We start from the raw sequence: 20626 nt of genomic DNA on the forward strand, positions 1-20626 counted from the left end.
TTTTATTTTATTCTTCATTTTTGTCATCCTGTAGCTCACTTCAAAAAAGAAAAGTTTCAGGATTTCAGATCAATACCTTTTCTATTAGAACGGTTTAGCATGTGATGGCAATAGACTCTGCCAGCTCTTGATACGAACTCTGAATATGAAAGCAATGTAACTTTAAATTGACTTCTAATTCACAATGTATCATTTGGTAATGTATGTGCATAAGAAGCAATTAATGTAATAAAAAAATAGCTTGCTTAGAGGTACAGCTCTAAGTAACTTACATGGTTACTCTCATGAAAGTAATCATCATGTCTTCCATTTATTTGTTGAAGACAAAATTAAAATTTTGTCTTCAAAACACAGCTGTCTACACTTAAATATTTTCAACTGCTGCTGCACTTAGGACCTTTTTGAAATAAGATAAACACACTGCAAATAAGTATGCTTCTTTTTCTCAATTAATAAAATACGAAGTGACTCTCCCCTTTCCACCTACAGGGGAAAATAATCCAAGTTTTCTGTTTCTGATTACACCTTTCAGAAATCATAGCAGTAGAAGATGGAAAAAGCCTATTAAATAACACCTTCCTACTCCGCTAGTACAGAATTGTTAAGGAAATGGTGTTGATATTGAGTATTGAAATTGTTTAATTTAGATTTAACTGTTCAAGAGTGATGTGTTTTTCTAATTGTGATGAGAGTTGATTGGGACTTTCAGTATGACACTAATGAAGTGAATAAAAGTTATCTTTAAAAGTCTTATCTTTTAGTTGGATTGATTCCCACTGTCGCTGTTAATCCTTTCAGCAGACATTTCTTCTAGTATTTAACATCTGATTGATCAGGTTGGTCATTTCTTCTGCACAGCAATTAAACACTTGTTTAATTTCCTAGTAACGTTTAAGTCAAATATGGGTTTAGGATTTCCTTTTTTTATCTTAGAGCATTAACAAAAGCTAGTGAAAGGAAATACGGCATTGAAAATTCAAAGTCTTACTAGCTACTAAATAGATGAACACTGAGCAATATTTGCTGCTTTACAACAACCAATACTAGTTTAGAAACTTAAAGCACTGAAAATTAATCTCATATTCACACACTGTCAAAGAAGGCAGCTTCGATTTTTTTTAAGTGAGAGCTGGCCTAAATCCAAGTCTGTTGCCACTGGAAAAGAAGTCAAAGACCAAGAAAGGTCAGATAAAAGAATCTGGCTTTGTTATTTATCTTTCAGAAGAAAGTGCAGCAGGATCACGATAGAACTAATATGCCAAGTAGAAAACAGTAGCTTGCATTTGTTAGGTGTCTGGTTTCATTTTTTAATTATACGTATTTTTCCCCATACACAGCCCTTTCATGTGAATGCATTGTTTCTTATAGCAAATATAAAATGGCTTTGGATATAAAGCCCAATTTAGTATTTTTTTTATAATTTCTGATAGAAATTGGGTAATTTTCTTTATCCTTATGCATTTCCTTTTTTTTGATTGCACTTGTGATTAAAGTATTTTGAGTCCCTTTGCTTACTTGGTGGATCATGGGGAGCAATTAATCTGACTTGTCACCAGGCATCTGCTTTAGGCAGAGTGCATTGCTCTGTAGGTTGCACCAAGTGAATTGAGTACCTTTCATTTGCAAAGATAGATAAAGCAGTTTTGGGGAGTGGTGTTATTTATTAATGAATGATGCTCTTCTGTTTGATATTCCGGAGTGCAGAACGAGAGCTGTGGAGGAATTAAATTTACATTCGATTCATGGACAAAATCATCTGTCTTTTTACTTTTATTATCTGTTCTCCTGCCTATGACTAAAAAGGTGCAAAATGGACCGCTTCATGTCAGGGCTAGATTATAAAGAGAATTTGAAACTTTGTTGTATGACTAACTGAAATTATGACCATTTCTCACCTGTTGCCAACATGGTGAAACAAAGAGCAGCCAGCAGCCATCTCTCATGTGTGTTAGCAGGGAGTACCAGAAGTCCTTGGTTAGAGGGAAATATATGTGGTGGCATTCACGAGATTGAAGACTAGATGAGGAAGCTGAAGTGTTAGAAGACACGAAAGCAAGCTTTTACTTTTTTTTACCTTTTTTTTTTTTTTTTTTAAACTAGAAAGATCCATCTGCTGTTGTCTCAGGTTAGTGTTTGACTACTGTTCTGAATACCAGGCCTTGGTGTAATGATCAGCATGGAGAGGCATATAGTGCTGACCTGGTTTTAGATTTGATGTTAGCATAGGTGAACTCCAGCAGTTCAGGTACATGCTATAAATGGCTTACAGTGAAAAATGATAGTGAAATTGAGTCAATGAGTCTCCCTCAAAGTGGCACCCAGTGTCATTCCACAAGTTCCTGCAACAGATTAACACTATCTGAACTCCTAGTTAGTGATACAAGCAAGAGTCAGGACTTGGCTTTATCCTGGGGGATGTGCAGACTGTGTGGACTCCAAAGAATTTCCCTAACCTTGAACTAATTTTTCTAAGTGGGGACAGCACACCCCATTTGGGAATATGAAAGGCTGCCAAAAACTGTCTGTAACAGCTGAAGTTTGGGTACACTTGCATTTATAGTGTAACACCATAATAATCTCAACATTATATTTTGTTCTGTTCTTTTCCTTATATATGGGGTTTGATTCCTAACTGCTGTTATTGTTTCAGAAGAGTCATAATTACTTCCTGCTTTTTGTGCTGAGATTTAATACAAACTACTCTGGCCCTTGTCCCCTACCCCCAAAGGAAAAATATATCTGGAAAGGTGTTCCAGGCAAGGTTACTGAGGTTACTCAGGAACCAATTACACACTAGCCTGAGGGAAACAAATTAAAGAAAAAGGTGCAAGATTCTGTCAAATAGTCCATAAGTATTCTCTAAAAATACCTTGGTCAGGCTTGTACCTTATTGGTTCATTAAAAAAAAATAATGTAATAGCACCTAGCAGCACAGCTGTAATGAAATATTCATTAATATTTCCCTTGTAAATCACTTTTAGATAAACTTATATAATTGAAAGGTTTGTTATTTATTCCTCACTGGTAGAGTAGTAATCCCATTGATTTAAACGCATAGCTACTACAGTGAATAGGGCAGTGTAAGTCCCTAGCATGTACTGCTATACAGACTCTCCATGTAAACACCACGTATAGGTGCTCAGTGTCAGCAAAATCATCCTTTAATTAAAAAGCATTAAGTGTCTTCAAGAGCAGTCATTAAATTTCAAAAGCATGCATGAGATGCAGCATTAGAATTGAAACAGTGTTTCTTTTCAGGGATAGAAAGGGAGGGGTAGTATCCTTGTTTCACATGCTGTTTCACCTTCCATTTAATTATACAACGTCTGTCAATTAAAATAATGTAGAATAGAGCTGTATAATTAAAAGTTGCTGCTTTCGCTGAATTTTAAAGACATCACATTACTTGTCCACATTGTTACTTCATCTGGAAGAGCTTGTTTCTTGTATAGAAGCCTTTATCTATTAAATGATTTGCTGATGCATATTTTACCAGATAATTACTGTCTTCTTAAAGCTGTCACAGCATTGTGCACCTGCATGTAAGAATTCCATTAAAAATAAATAAACACAGACCCTTTCCTGAATTGATGCTGCATCAAAGCAATGCACAGGTATTTTGATATTGTCATTAATTCCCTCTGAGTTCTGAGACAAGTTGAACGCTCTAATTGACTCCTATTTACAGTAGATATCTCAATAATGTGTTTCTTCAGCTGTGCATCACAAGAGTTTCACTCATGTCTCTATTCCTGGCTGAACAGTTGTTAATTGTGTTGTTCAGCAATTAAAGTAAGCTAATGTAAGACTCTCTTACTGCTAAAAGGAGAGGTCTTGTCGTCTTCTCCAGCCAATCTACAGCCTCTGTTTCCTGTCTGTCCTTGGAATCAGTATGAGCAAATGCTCAGCCATACATTGGTCAGATCAGTTCATTGATCCACTGAAAACTAATCCTAGCTATATATATAAATATATAGGTATATACTATATATAGATATATTTTCAGTCACAGACCTGACTGAAAACTATAGAGAGAGCTTATCCAATTCACTGTGAGTTGAATGGTTGCTGGTGCTGTTGAAAGAAATCATATAACTCTAATTCTCTTCCTCCAGAATAACGGAAAGACGAATCTGCCTACTTTGAAAAGCATGTTATATTGAGGGCTTGCTTTTGAGTATGCTGTAGTATTTTTAGTAATGGAGTTTTGACAAATACACTACAGTTTGCACCAAAAAGATGCAAGAAAGTTAGTATTTAGTAATCTAAAAGTTTGTACTAAAATCCATTAAAATTTACTGGCCAATGTTTTCAGTTATAGCTTAAGGAAATGAAGCTCTGACCAACCGTTTTGTAGCATTTCAGAGTTCAAGGACCATCTGGATGATGCTCATGGTCGTATGATTTCATTTTAGGTAGTCCTGCAAGGAGCAGGCAATTAGACTCGATGATCCTTATGGATCGCTTCCAACTTGAGATAGTCTATAATTCTATGATTTCAACCTCGGAGTTGTTTTTACTAGGAAAATATTTCAATATATAAATATCAAAGGTATTAATGTTGCTAGCATTTTCATATACATAATTTACAGAGAAATATTTTATATTCTTCTCATAAATTCTCAGCAATGCTCACCAAAGGAGAAATAGCAAAAATCTTTTTTTGAACCAGTATCAACAAAGACAGTAAACTTGAACTAGCTGTGCCTCTTCCATATATATATGTGCTTGGTAGAAATACCAGTTTTCCTTTCAATCTTCACCAAAATAACAATTTATTAGATTTATTAATACATATAAATTAATATAAATTTATTGAAACTTAAGTTTACATGTGTATATCCTGCCAGTCTTTCGAAACCCTCAAACATGCAATTTAGCAAGTAACTGCAAAAATTAAGGAGTTTTGACAGAAAATCTAACTCTTGTAGAACATAAATAAGTCTTTTGTGAAATCATTTGCACTGTTTACATTTACAGTCAAAAGTGCAGAAGTTCTCCTGTCCTCTCTATTTCTCAATGCTGGTGTCAACAGCAAGGCATTGTGGTAGCAAAGAAAAACGTAGCTTCTTTCAAGGGAAGAAATAATTGGTGCGAATTAGTTTAGTCTCCTAAGAATAAACTGTACCAATTATTGTTGCCTCTTTGCTTATTAGTGGTATGAGAATGTTTGTAATAGATACATTACTCCTCCAGATATAGTCCTTCATCTGCATGCAGTATGAAGACTCTGCAAACCAGAGAGTATTTGTAATATGAGATGAAAAGTATATTTAAAAGCAAGCTTAAGCATCCTGAGTAACATGACCCTGAGTATTTCTGACTCCAGAAGTGAATTAACCCAGCTTCAACCTGCCTGAATGTTGTGGTTTTGGCCAAATTGGCCAATGGCCGGCAACAGATGCTCTCCCCACACCTCTCGTACAGGGAGAGGAGGAGGAAAGATAAAGAGATTTATGAGTTTAAAAGAAGCTAAATTACTTTAATGAAATATTAATAATAGAATAAAAAGGAAATAATAAAACAGATACAGTATATACAAAACCGTATTAAGCTCCCAGGATGATGTCACCGGCGGGCACTGGGGAAGTCCAGGCTGGACTCAGCGACGGGTGGGAACTGGATTCCAGAGCTGGAGTCAGGAACACACAGATCAGGATCAAAGGCAGACGAACAGACAGAATCCTCCTCAGACATTGGGCATTGAAGAAAAAAAGAGACTGACCTTTTGATCCCTCAGCTTTTATACTGAGCATGGGGCAGACGGGATGGAATACCCCTGTTGGTCAATTTTGGGTCACCTGTCCTGTCCGCTCCTCCCCGCAGGTGGGACCCCTTTACGTTTTTCCGTTTCTGACCCTCCAATGGGGCAAATAACAGAGTTAGCTGACCTTCGTTGTTATAGCAATAAGTATAAGCAAAAGCCTCCCTGCATACCATTCCTTGGCACTAATTGTAAACATTGGTCTTAGCACTCTGAGAATGAACCGTTTTCGGCACAATATGCTGTTAATTTCAGAGAGTTAGAAAAGGCCTAGCTAAGAGGTAAAATTACTGAACAGAAAGTTGGTTTTGTTTTACCTCAAACCAGGACACTGAAGCCCACGTTTAACGAAAGACTGATTGTTAACCTAAAATATCTTTGTGACTGCTTTCGAGGTGCGGCCCAAGCAGAAATTGCAAATTAAGTTACTAGGGGGGATTCAGAAACACTTCCTGCTGAGGACGTGACATTTTTCTTGCAGAGATTTAGAGTCCATGACAGTTTTTTAAAAAGTAAGGTAAAATAACTGAGTTTCCCAAGCTCTGCAAATCGTATGTCAAACAAAGATTAAAAATTGACAGTCTCAGCCAGCTGTGATCTTTTGCCTTCCTTCCTGTGTTTTAATGGAAACTTAATTATAGAGACATTTCTGATTAGGTCTCTCAGTGGAGGATTTTCTGGACTCATTCTACTTAGGGGAAGAATTCTTGGTTGCCCCATAATGAATTGTTATATAGTCGTTTAAAAAAGCAACAAAGCACTTGCCTACATTGTCCTTCATAGGTCAATGATTGCTAATGGGATACAGAATCAGAGCCTCCTCCAGGTCAACAGTACACAGCTGTCCCAGGTGGGTAGTGATTATGTGTCATTACAACCTGATTCTTGTTCAGTGTTCTGTCAAAAATGAGATTTTTGTGTTCATTCCATTTTGTAATGGACAGGTGTTACAAACAAATTGGCATTAATTGGCAACATTGTTGGCGGTGTCAGCAGAAAGCCAAAGGTATGAAATGAATGAGAGGATAAAAGCTGTGATTGCAGAGATGATCTCTAAACAGCCAAATTTTTATATGCTTTGGAGGAAAACAGGGTGGAGAGTTTTCAACATGAGCAGCAGCAGCTGTTTAGTGGGCAGAAGGCTTGAAGGTCAGCCAGCTCAGTACACTGGGTCAGACCAAAGGACCATCTAGCCAAATAGCTTGTCCCAAGCAGGTGCCCTCAAGAGAATACAAGAACAGAGGAGATATGTAGAATTATTTATAGAGTGTATTTCCTGCACCTCCAATAATTTGTGGGATAAGGGCTTCCTGAGACAGAGTTTATTATATAAATAGAATTTTTCTTTGCTTTTATCCTACTGTATTTTACCTCTAATCGATACCCTTGCTTCTTATATGAAAAGGGTAAGTGAACCACTGTTGCCTAATCCCCTTCTCTGTTGTTTATGTTTTTACATGCCTTTATCATACAATTCCCTCAGCTGCTTCTTTTCCAGTCTAATGAATCTTTGGTTTACTTCATCATTATTTGCATGGAAACTATTCCATACCTTTCAACATCTGCTTTTCCCAGAACAGCAAGATCTTATTTTTGAGTGTTAATTGCCTGTTCATATCTCATTACAGTATGGGGAAAGTTAATATTGTCTTTCCTCCTGTGCATTACTATACATTTATCTACTATACTATTAGCAGTCCTTTTGTCTCTCAGTCATGAGCTGCTTCTGCAGCTGTTTGCAGTTTGGTTTTCTTTTTATCATTCTTTATTGCTTGTTGTGCATAGTAAACTTGGTCAGTCCAGTGTTCACCATCTTGTCCAGATCATTAATCAATATTCTGAATGGCATATGTAACTGTGGGAGTCCACTGATAGTGCCCCTCCACAGTGAAAACTGGTTCTTAACTGCTGTGTTTTGCTTACTGTATTTTAGCTAATTATTAAGTTGTGTTAAGAACCTTTTGTGAGGGACAAAAGGTTTTTGGAAACCCAAGTACCCCTCAGCAATTGGTTCTCTTGTAACTAATTAACAGTTTTGGTCAACTCTAAAAGATTTGTGAGGCGTGACCTCTGTTTGCAAAAGTTGTATGGACTTGCTTCTTCCTCATTTTGTTATTTTTATCCATGTGTTTAGAAGGAGATACATCAAAAGGTCTGTCTCAGATTGAAGTGTTAATAGATTATAGGGCAAACTGAACAAAATGAACTGCTGGACCTATGATAGACCAGTTTGACCCTTTCATATCCTTTTCCTGTTCTTGGTCATTAACGTTCAGATCATGCAGTAGGTTTTCTGCAGGAATAAGTGGTACAGAACTGGGGGAAAATTACTTTGTAGGGTGTTTTTCAAATATCACAGCTTTGAAATTGTCTGGAGAAGACACGTTTTCTTTATGAATTTACATCATTTGTAACAGCTTGGCATTCTATAATATAGTACGATAACTTTGAGGTTAATAGATTTTGACCAAGTGGTTTTGGCCATTTTTTGCCCTCCAAATCATGACTCTAACGGATAGCTGTGATGTAGATTTTCTAAAATTCTGATCTTTACTTACATTGAGATATTTTTTCTTTACCCTGGTATCCTACTAAAGCATTTGATTCAAGTATAAGGGGCCAAATGGAAATATTAAATTGCAGGAGTGACCCACACATGAATTTTTTGCTCACAAATGCTTTTAAATTGCGTAGAATATTACAGAATATTCTTCTATAAGAGCCCGCTAAAAGAAGTACAGCTAATAGTTCACAAGAAAAAGACAGGGGCTTATGTTTAAATTCTCTAAATGTTTTCTGTATCTTGAGAGTTGAGAGGATGGAAACAACAGGTAAAGGTACTTCAGGAATTTTTTTATGTTCCTTTATTTTCTGATTCTTGTATTTAAATTCAGTGATCATATTCAAGCATTTATGTTTGACTGTAATAAGCTACCTTGTTCTTTATTCTTAGACATTTCAGTTTCCAGACAGGCACGTTAGACTATGTTGATCATTTTCAACCAAAGATTGCATGTGGTCCTGTCAATTATTTTAATTTGTACAGGATTCTAAAATATGCATCAGATTCTTCACGATGATATTATTAAATTTATACTAGAGCTTAGGAGACACCTTAGCCTTTGGGGGATAATTCTATGAAATAGAGTTAGTCTATGGACTTGATTATGAAATATGCATACTGCAACAACACCAGGAGATCTCAATCAAATGAAAGCTGGATTGTTCTAGGGATTGCAAATACTCTAAATGAAATTCCTTTCCCCAAAGAGACTGCAGTCTAAAAGATTCTTTAGTGTTACCAACTCTGGCAATTTCGTTTACTAGAAAAGCGTCCCTCGATCACTAACTCTGAGTTGTCTGGTTAGAATGTGAAACTCACTATTTTGATTTGTTTAAAGAAGTAAATAGAAAGATCAGCCCTTCCTGACTATAAGAAAGAGCTTTCGCCGGGGCGGGGAGGGAATTAACCCTAAATCCTTGTAAGCAAAAGAAAGAAATAGAAATAGAACAGTTCCCAGGATGCTTGTTAGAGTAAACTTTATGGCTTTGAACACCTGGGCATAACAGAGCTAACGTGTCATTCTGAAGTTTATTTCTTTTTGTAAGTATTACTCAGTGCATATTTATAGCTCACATAAAAATAACCAGCTTTCAACTCCTTTCTCTACTGGAAAGTCCTCTGTACAACCTGGGACAAATAATTTTGTTCCAGAGACAGCACAAATGCCTAATTTTGACCTAAATATCTATGACTCTGAGTCCTTCTCAGCTGTCTCTCTGTAAGTAGTAGTGCTATTTGTATAGAAGAGTGAAATGCTCAGCTGTCAAGGTAGTGTGGAGCTATAAGTACCAATAAAAACTTTTCAATTTATCATTTTTATGCATTCTATGAGAAACTCTCAACTCGTTCTATTGTTTATTTAATAAATATTTTTTTAAGCTCATAATCATGGTCATAAATCTGAGTTGGTACACTGAGCAGTGGTTTTCAGCATTTTCTAATCTGTTTCTAATTAATTTGATTTTTGCCTGTAAACACTATTTTGAAATCATTTGCAAACAAAGCTGGTTCCTGTCTTTTTTGATAATTTGGGCATAGTACTGTACTTTCAGTCATTGATACAGTGATGTAAACATCTGGATATTATTTTCCTAGGAACAAACCGCATATTCTGCAAGTGTACATCAACAAAGATGTATCTCTTCCTGCGGTGTCCTGAATGTTTTAGTGCTAGTGGTTCAGTGACAATTTATAGAACTTCATAGATGTTTTCTTTTTAGCTTGTTTCATTCTTGGTGCCTTCATGCAATATTTAGTTGTGGTATATAAGATGCTACATATATGAGCAGGCTGAACAGTGTGTGTATAACCTCTAGGTTAGGCTCGAGTAGACCCTTTTATCAACAGCTATATATCAGGCTAATTCGCCTAACTTAATTCGCATTTCCACACCTTTGATTTAACGTTATTTTCTTTTGTATGCTGTAATTACATGAAATGAGTAGACTGTAAAATTTTATATTTTCAGTGTTCTGAGATCTGGACATCCCTTACTGCTTAGATAATATCAACAATCTTGCCTTTCTAGTAGAAGCATTTGAAGGAAAACCTCAAAGATGAAATTTCAAAATTCGTCAGTCTGTGTATGGATAGCGATAGTACAGAAATCAGAGTTTTAGGTCTACTATTTAATAACATTCTGGATAAAAGTCACAATGCATAAATAAGAAACCAGTATTCTCTAGTGTGGTCTGTACATTAGGATGTTATTTTTGTCTTTTTGTCTGATGATTGTCTGAGACATGTAGAAGAGTTGCACAGAACAAATTAATTTAAACCAGAAATGTATTTTATGTTGTATTTAGAGAAAATTCAAGACATTTATGACTAAAAACAATTTCCTTTTTATTGTCAGATATATTGACAAAAATATAAATATCTTTAAGGCAATACTGAAATTAAATCACAAGCATAATATCAAGATAGCTAGCGTTCCCTTTTACATGAATGCTTCTTTTTATTTCTCTACTAAATCCTGAGTTTCTTGAATAGTTTTATTGCTATGATTATTCACTTCTGAGACAAGTAGAGCCAGAGATGCATATTCATGTTTTTTTCACTGTTATCTGATAAACTGCACTTACTGATTCTCATTTATTCTGTACAGGCTCCATCATCACCTTCTTCACCCATAGCTAATGAACCAAAATACGAGAAGCGCTGGCTAGACACCTTATCAGTTCCTCTGTCAATGGCTCGAATCTCGAGGTACAAAGCTGGAACAGATAAATTAAGGTTTGTAATCTAAAAGGGGGTAGCACTGGGTTAGCTAGCTGTACCTACTATTTTGCTGTGGAGTGTTGGCTATATAAGAATTCTTTGAGTGGAGATATGAAAGTCGTCTTATTAAAAACTATGCAACCCATCTTCTCTTGAGATTAGTGACATGCGTGGCGATTACCAAAGATAAAGTAAAAACGGACAATAAATATAGCTCCTACAAATATGTTTCTGTAGTCTGTTTTGTCTTGGGAATTCAGTTAGCGTCAGCAGCTAGTACAGAGGTTAAACTTGACATTACTTGAATTAGTTTTGAAGGTACTGCATTTCATTCCACTTCTCTAATAGAATAATTCCATATTCACAAAGTCTAATATTATCAATTAACTCTCCTTTTTCTTTACAAATTATAACACAGTGCATAATCGTCATGACTGTGTTGCATATCATTTTCATATAGAGACACATATTAACAAAAGATTTTGGCAAAGCACATGGTACAGAATATTGGTTTTTTGATCGTAGAATCTTTTTTCATCAGACCTAAGTAATGGTTCATAAAGTAGCAGTTGAATAGGATGTCCGAGGTGATTGTCCTGGACTTCAGGAAAGATGAAAGTAAAAGCGAAGTTTAATAAAGCTTCAGTAAATAATGTGCTCGAGAAAGGTTTAACACATCCCAGCATGCATCAGCTTTTTTCTGCAAACCATTCCGTGTGGTAGGCCTGCCTCAAATCTACTAGTAGTTGTGGCCAAGTAGTCCACAGTTCTCCATATGTATGAGAACAGGAGTTCATTCACTGTTGTTATTTTCCATTTTCATTGTGTGTTGCCCTGTATTTATTTACTTCCAACTGAAAATATTCTATTCTATTCTATTCTATTCTATTCTATTCTATTCTATTCTATTCATTCTTGTTAATGAGGGAATTGGAATCTCTGTTGAAGCATCAACTGTACAGGTCACCTGTTACCACGAGGTACCAGAAATTCGTGTTTATACCTTTCTTGATCTATGCCAGATTTTTTATCTGTTCCCTGAAAATCACCCAAAAAACATTATTTTTCTAGTAGGACAGTTATGCTGCTTTTAACTTAGAGCAGTTAGTTTCCTAAATCAGGTGGGAACCCCTCTCCCACACTTTATATTAAAGCATCACAGGTAAATAACAATAACTTGTCTGGAAAAGTTTTAAGATTCTTCCACAGTCTTCATCTGAACTCTTACTTCCATTTCATTTAATCTCTCATCACTTCCTCCACCACTTACTTCCTTCCTACTTCAGTTGACCAGTTCACGTGGTCCAACCCTTCCCAATCTATCACAGGCCTCCAACCATTCAAGGCTTAGAAGCTCTCCTGTGAATTAAGTGAACAAATCTGTATGTGCACATTTAGACCAACTCACCATCAACTTGTCAGCAGTGTTCTTAAATTTAAAGGATAAGTGGAAGAAGAAGGAACATTTAAACCTCTGAGTTCAGTTATCATCCTGATAGCTTGAAGCAGTTTCACTCCTGTTCTGTGCACTCTGTGCGCTAGATGCAACAATCCCAAGGGATTCCAGTTCCCGGACCAGTAGCACATGCATTTTGAGAATTCTTTGAAATAAACCGCCTTCTAATGTACTGAGTCTGGCTGAGGTGGAGTTAATCCAGGGGATCAGGCCTAGTCAGCATGGGTTTATGAAAGGCAGGTCCTGCCTGATGAACCTGATCTCCTTCTATGACAAGATGACCCGATCATTGGATGAGGGAAAGGCTGTGGATATTGTCTACCTAGACTTTGGAAAAGCATTTGACACTGTTCCCCATAGAATTCTCATGGAAAAACTGGCGGCTCATGGCCTGGATGAGCATACGATCTGCTGGATCAAGCACTGGCTGGATGGGCGGTCCCAAAGAGTGGTGGTCAATGGAGTTAAATCCAGTTGGCAGCTGGTCACATGTGGTGTCCCTCAGGGCTTAGTGTTGGGATCATTTCTGTTTAACATCTTTATTGATGACCTTGATAAGGACATAGAGTGTATCATCAGCAAGTTTGCAGATGACATGAAGCTAAGCGGGAGTGTTGGTCTGCATGAGCATAGGGAGGCTCTACAGAGAGACTTGGATAGATTGGACCGATGGGCCAATGCTAATGGTATGAGCTTCAACAAGGCCAAGCGCTGGGTCCTGCACTTGGGCCACAACAACCCCATGCATCGCCACAGGCTTGGGGAAGTGTGGCTGGAGAGCTGCCTGGCAGAAAAGGACCTGGGCGTTCTAATTGACAGGCGGCTGAACATGAGCCAGCAGTGTGCCCAGGTGGCCAAGAGGGCCAATGCCATCCTGGCTTGTATTAGAAATACTGCGTCCAGCAGAAGGAGGGAGGTGATTGTCCCCCTCTACTCAGCGCTGGTGAGGCCACACCTTGAGTATTGTGTCCAGTTCTGGGCACCTCAATATGAGAGAGATATCGAGGTGCTGGAGCAAGTGCAGAGGAGGGCAACGAAGCTGGTGAAGGGCCTGGAGAAGAAATCTTATGAGGAGCGATTGAAGGAGCTGGGACTGTTTAGTTTGAGGAAGAGGAGGCTGAGGGGAGACCTCATCACTCTCTACAACTACTTGAAAGGACACTGTAGAGAGGTTGGTGCTGGTCTCTTCTCACAGGTAATTAGCGATAGAACAAGAGGGAATGGCTTCAAGCTGCAGCAGGGTAGGTTTAGGCTGGACATTAGGAAAAAATTCTTCACAGAAAGAGTGGTCAGACACTGGAATAGGCTGCCCAGGGAGGTGGTGGAGTCACCACCCCTGAATGTGTTTAAGACTCGTTTAGATGTGGTGTTAAGGGATATGGTGTAAGGGAGAACTTTGTAGAGTGGGGTTGATGGTTTGACTCGATGGTCCCAAGGGTCTTTTCCAACCTAAATGATTCTATGATTCTTCATAGCAGCCTATATGGTGCTGTGTTTTGGTTTGTGACTAAAACAATGTTAATCACACACCAGTGTTTTGGTTGTTGCTGAGCACTGCTTTCACGACATCAAGACTTTCTCTTTTTCGTGCTCTGCTCGTACTCAACCAGTTGTAGATTGGGTTATTGCTTTTGTTTCCCCTTTCCTTTGCTTATTAAACTATCTTTATTTCAATGTACTAGTTTTCTGGCTCTTCTTATTCTTCCTGCTGTCCCACTGGAGAGGGGTGGGGGAGTGAGTGGCCACATGTATGCTTAGCTGCTCACCCAGGATCAACCCATCACAGATACATTTTTCTTGTAAGGATTGAGGAGCTTAGTGCTTTCAGTTTCAGTCTCGGAAAGACATATTCTCTTGTGATGCATCTCTCTCCCATATATACTTAGTATACACAGCACTCCTTTATTAACGGTGGTTTGGTTTTTTTTTTCCTTTTTGTAGTAAACTCTCAAAAGGAAGATAAAATCTTTCCATAAAGCCTCTCACCGTCCCATGATACTTTAGTTCTACTAAATGCTCCTTGCTTGTTTTGGTAAACCAACAAGAATATCTATATGAGCATTAAAGGAATACCACCTTGAGATTAACTGTGGATGAGGTGTTTCCCACGTTCTTACTAAAGGTGTTTATTTTTGCCTGAGGGATACCAGATTGCTCTTCTCCTATTCCCTCCTCCTTTGAAATGCATGTACGTGTTCTTGCTGTTATCCCACTTTTATCCTTTCTTTTACATTTCCCCATGTTCGTATAAAAATAAATTCCGTTTGTTTTCAGTAATTGCTCTTTAAAATCAAGTGTCTACTTTGCATGAAATAAAATCTACAAGCAATTACAAGTATAAATGGTGACATCAGTTCTAGATAACAATCCTCCTTTCAACCATATCTACACACCTCCGCTCCTTTTCCCATTTCAGCCATCAGTCTAAAGTCATTTGAATGAGTCCATGACAATTCCCCTGAATGTATCATTGATCCTGATGACTAACTTGCTAATTTTGCCGTTCTCTGAATATTTACTTGGAGCCTATCTACGTCTGTTGGTAGACGGCATGCTTGCTTTTTCAGTATTAAATGAGTCCGTGAGTCTATATGTCATCCTTGTAAATTTTTGTCTCCCTCATGTTCTTGTCATAACTTTGTTTTTTTGCAATTCTTTGTCATATATTTTCCTCACAGTTATCTCAGTTGGTCTTGAGGAGGTGCACTGGCACCAGAACAGCCAGATTACTTTTCAAGTCTGTGTTGTTGAAATATTGGAACTACCTTATATAGTTTCCCATAAATAGCTGTGTGCCTTCTCTTCAGGTGGATGGACTGTATGAAAGGCCTGTTCCCCTGCTTCCTACCTGAAATAAATTCAGAAGTCCATATCTTTCTTTCCACCAAAATTATCTATATCCCTTTGGCTTTTGACATTCCCTTGGAACTATGCAAAATGTTACGGCTTGGGAAAGGATGTTGAAGCCTGTATGATTATTTTGCTGTCTATCCATTCTGCTTTCTTCAATCCTCCTTTTCCCTGACAGAAAACCAGCTTTTTCACCTGTGGAATTCTTGCAGTTGGCTACAGCAGACTTAGCATACTTTTGTTATTAAAATCAATCACAGACTGTTTAATATATAGCATTGTGTATTCTATGTATAGTACCTGCAAGTCCAACTACTCCTGCTGTTGTGATGTGGTAAGCTGCTGTCGGCCAGTCTGGATGGCCCCTCTGACCTCGTTCACTTTGCTTCTCCATTATATTCAGGATTGTTTCATATTTTCAATATTCCTTTTCTGGTGGTGTAAATAAACTCAGACTTTCAGACAGCCTCAGGTCAGATAGAGTCTGATATGTTACTGAAGGACATCTTTTTGTTGCCTTTATTTTAAAAAAATTAAGGAGTATGACAATGTATGGCATGTCAGCATCTTGCTCAATATTTTTACCATTTTTCAATTAGAAACATGTTATATAGCTAGAGTTGTCTGTTTGACTGTAGTATACTTTTAGTGTGGTTTAGATCAAATCTAGCCTAATCTAATCAGATTAGCCTATATGACTTTGGTTTTGGTTAAACTATGCATTTTTAAATCTTCAGTACTGCATTTGAGTATTTCAGTAACTTTGGCAAAAAGGGCATAGTTTTAGCTCTCGTGTCATGAGATGGCCAGGAACACCCATATCTGTTTGATTGTTATTCTTTTTTCATTATAAGAGAAAGGAGTTACCTTTGACTTTTCATTTCACTTGACTTTTCATTTTATTTTTTCCAACAAGTCTTAAGACTAGTGACTTAATGATACAATGTATTTTTTTTATTTTATCAGCACCATAGATATTAACAGAAGCAAGAGAGAAGGTGACAGGGTTTTTTTTCCTTCCTTATACATGAAGAAGAATGTTTGAAAATACTGTAGAGTGGGACTGTGAAGCGTGTTTGTCCATTTCACAAAACAAAAGCAAAAGAAATCCCTCAGAATATTTTAATGGAAAGATAAAAAGTGTAGTAGATGTCCTTCCTCTTCTTAGCACAGGATCTTTCCAGTTACATTTTCAGAAGGTTTGAACATGGAAGAGAAACATTGTATTAACTACTGAAATCATCTTTAATTAGTGTATTTCATATTGTTGATACGATTGGAGTCTATCTGAGTATTTCTATGCAGCATGACGTTTAGTCTTTTCGATTAGTTATTAATTCAATAACTTTTTTATTCACTTGCCTTTATAATATAGCACCACTATTTCTATCATTCTACATGTCTCACCATCCATCAATGTCATTTTTCTCTGTAAGAGCTAAGGTAATATATACAGTGAGAACTAGGTTCCTGTGAATGTTCTTAATTGCTGGGTGGTCATGGAAACATTACTTGACTGTTAAGTTGAGGATAAAGTTGATCACTAAATGTGATGTAAGTTTGACAGAGAAATAACGAGATCAGTAATTCTCATGCAAAGGAATGTATAGTTCATGGCATAGTTTGGGGTGTTTGTATTTCTAACAAAGAAAAGTAAAGATAGGTAGTCTAATAGAAGATGGAGAAAGTAGTTCATTCATTTGTAATCTTTCATTTTTCCTATGCAATGACAAAATTCTTATTTGGAAAAATGTGTAGATAAGTATTTTCAGTCCTTACAGCAGACGCTCAAAGTACTGTATAGTCATTTTTATTTGCTGTGTTGACTGGAGCTTTAAGCGAAGGTACCATAGTTATAACCTCTTGCACATTATGAATTTAGAGACTGAAAAAAAAATTGCTTATTTGGAAGATGGAAATTAAATTGAAGAAATGAGTGGACTGGAAGTAATACAGTAACTTTGAGCCCATGGAGCTATGATCCCAATTACAGAACAACTTAATTGGATTTAGGTGTTATTTTCTATTTCTTGCTATTCTGGCCATTGCAGTTACTACAGATTATGGTGTTATTTTATTTTAAATGGGGTTTTTTGTTTGTTTGTTTAATTGGCTCACTGGTTTCTTAACAGAATTTTTCTGAAGAATTCTATTTTCCATTTTAACATTTCAGTGAGTTAACAAAATGCCTTTAATTAGATAAATAAATTGTAAATTAAGAAATGGAATAGAACATTTTGAGAAAGGTATAGGAGTTAAACACAATCTCTCTGAGTTACAAAAAAATGAATGAGTTACTTGCTCACAGTTTTCAGTAATGATTGTGTTGAACACGAGGATAAGAAGAACAAGTATGTACCTGAAAGATATTACAATCAAACATATGGAGCCATAGGCTGGGAGACAGTGTCAGAAGGGTTTAACATCTAATGAAAGGTAAGATGAAAAAGAAAGTATAGGTTTGGAGGGATATTATTAATAGGGTTCCTTAAGGGCAATTTGACTGATGATGCAGAAAACAGTACACTAATTAAAATCATTGGTGACACAGAATGAGCATCATCAGTACAGAAGAGGAGCACAATATGTTATGAAAGGATAGAACTATTGGAAATGGGATGTAACACAGTACAAAGTGCAGGGGGATGACATTATGGATTGTTACTACAAAAAAAACCCAAACAAACCCTATGTGAAATAATTTTTCATGGGAGCCTAGTGGAGCCTTTTGGTAGATGGCAGCAGAGGAAGGCAGAGACTGGGTACAATAGTTAGGCAGTTAGCCAGAGAAGAGCTCTGGAACACCACTGTCCTGCAGGCTTACAAAGGAGAAATAGAGATTTTAGAGTATAGCAGGAGAAATACTTCCCAGAGGTAAGAAGCATTAAAACCATTATACAAACACTGCTAAGGGCCCATCTAGAATCTATGTTACAATTCTGGTTATTCAAATTAAACCATAACATTTTCTATTGTAAATTTTCTCTTTTCTCAAAAGGTATTGTGCTGTCATTTGCTGTTCCTGTTTTTAACTGTAGTATTTTAGGATTTGGCAACTAGGGTTTCCTTTGGCACTTAAGGAATTTCAACTTTTTTTTTTCCCCATTCTACGTAGAGTTGAAAAGTGACATTCATTTTCAATGGCTTTTAGACCTGATAGCCTTGTAATGAAATTGATTTATTTCATTGTGGGCAATATTTAGTGATTTCCACCATGCATGTTGATTTTTTTACTATAAAAACTATATAGTTTACTATAAAACTAGCTTGGCATTTGCCTGTATGGGAGTCCATTCTGTAATCTTTGTTCTGAATTTGTTGGTCTCTGGAGCACCTCCGAAAACACTGTCTTATGTCTTTAGGAATATGAGGCACAGGACAATTTCTTGTTTTTTACTACATTGTTCATGTGATATATAAAAAAAATAAGCCATGAAGTCAGTGGATTTTTTTTTTTTAATTGTGCTATGTGTGGTTTTTTAAGGACTGCCTGAAAACTGCTATATGTTTTTCTTTAAAAGCGTCATTAAAATAAATGTTTCCAGTACCTTTGCCACAATTCTGCTCAAGCAGTAAAACATTCTGGAAATCAATATCAAGGCATCAGGTAAATGCAGGCTACAGAATATAAACAGAAAGATACCTGACAAGCAACTAGGCATTCTGCAGATCTGTCTGGAATGAGGGACTGACTTACCCTTGGCTAGAATAAGCTGCTAAATCAGAGAAAAATCAAGGTATGGGCAGGAAAAACAAGCTAGACAGGAGCTATGCCACACAGTTACAATAAACGATCATCACTGAATTTTGATTATTAGAGGCTGGGACTGCTTTAGTACCTGTTGTTTATCTGAGAAGTGACGTAAAATGTTTTGGCCAGAAATTAGGCATACTTTTGGATGCAATAAACTTACAGTCTAAAAGTGTATCAGAGATCAGTGGCATGAAAACTAAGGAAATATCTTTGTGCTCTAGGGCAGTATATTCACATGCTTAAATACATCCCTTTAATTCTGCTCAGTAGCGTGAAGCCAACATAAGGAGAGTGAGCTGGTTTATTTTTTGAATCTTCAGCCTCACAATATTTAGCTTCTATTTTTAAAATCTGTGCTGCAACTAAGTCCACAGGCAAAAACGAAGCACTTCCATTCTTTTCACGATGCGTGTACTCAGGAACCGTCTCCACTTTCCACCAAAGATGATGTGTTGCTCTGGAAAATTGGTGTGACACCTCTTCACCCTTGTTTGCTCTAGTAAATAGTGTCCCTTAGAAAACGGAATGGTGAATCACACCATGGCATATTACCAGCAAGCAGAAGAAAAGGCAAAATAAATCCTGTCCCCCCAAAAAAGATAAACATATTATTACTCTCGGGGAATTGTTCATATTAATATTACCACTGAGTTCAAAGAATTATTACTTGTTGTTTGTTTGTTTCTGGAGAAGATGAGACTTATTTTGTCTTTTCCTCTGCTTGCTGACAACATACTAAATTCTAATCCACCAGGATTAGCTCAGCAAGACTTTACCCCTAGATGTCTTCAATAAATGCCTCAGGATAAATAGCTTTGACTTTCTCAGCAGACCTGCTTTAACACCAAAATAAGAAAAAAACAAAGTTCTGGAGCGAGCTGAATGTGTTGAAGTCTGTGATGCTCATTACTTAGTTTATCGCTGTTACTTTACAAAATATCTATTTGTTCAAGAAATACATCTTTTCAGGGGAGTGTTACGGGAAAAAAACTGATTTGCATTGTGTTATCAATAATAATAATTATATGATCAAGCTGTATTGCTCTTCCTTCTGAATGCAGAAAGTATTTAGATTTCAAAGAAATCCAGCACATTGCTAAGTGTAAATCAAACACATGGACATCTGGTTTTCCCTAACAATCATGTCTGAATTTCATATACAGTATAAATTGGATATTTAAATCATGTGGAGAACTGAACATCTTGAAGAAGTAATCTTTTACATATCATTTAAGCATAATGACCCTGATGATCTCTGTAGTCATGACAGAGATTTGTTGTCGTAAGATATAGACTCTCCTTTTGTCAAAAGCCTTACAGAGCTTGAACCTGAACCTGAATCTGAACTGGTGTTGGAGTGGCAGGCAGTCCAATAATTATTATCCAAGTACAGATTTTGTTAGCCATCTTACGTGTGTCCAAAAATTCCTAGAGACACCTGTGTATTATATTGGAGATTGAAGCCACTGAGGTATCAAATCAGCTCTGAAGACATCATTAAGATAAATCCAGTCTTCC

At 36.8% G+C, this 20626-nt stretch overlaps 1 protein-coding gene across 1 annotated transcript in view; it reads left to right on the plus strand.

Annotated features, from left to right (window-relative positions):
- Positions 1 to 20626, plus strand: part of SNTG2 (syntrophin gamma 2) — a 276316-nt gene that overhangs the window by 183259 nt on the left and 72431 nt on the right. Inside the window, exon 9 of the mRNA XM_054195752.1 lies at positions 10936 to 11063. Within this exon, the coding sequence (XP_054051727.1) occupies positions 10936 to 11063 (128 nt within the window). The remainder of the gene's footprint in view (positions 1 to 10935; positions 11064 to 20626) is intronic.

This window comes from Rissa tridactyla, chromosome 3 (assembly GCF_028500815.1).
Source record: "Rissa tridactyla isolate bRisTri1 chromosome 3, bRisTri1.patW.cur.20221130, whole genome shotgun sequence".
Taxonomy (NCBI): Eukaryota; Metazoa; Chordata; class Aves; order Charadriiformes; family Laridae; genus Rissa; species Rissa tridactyla.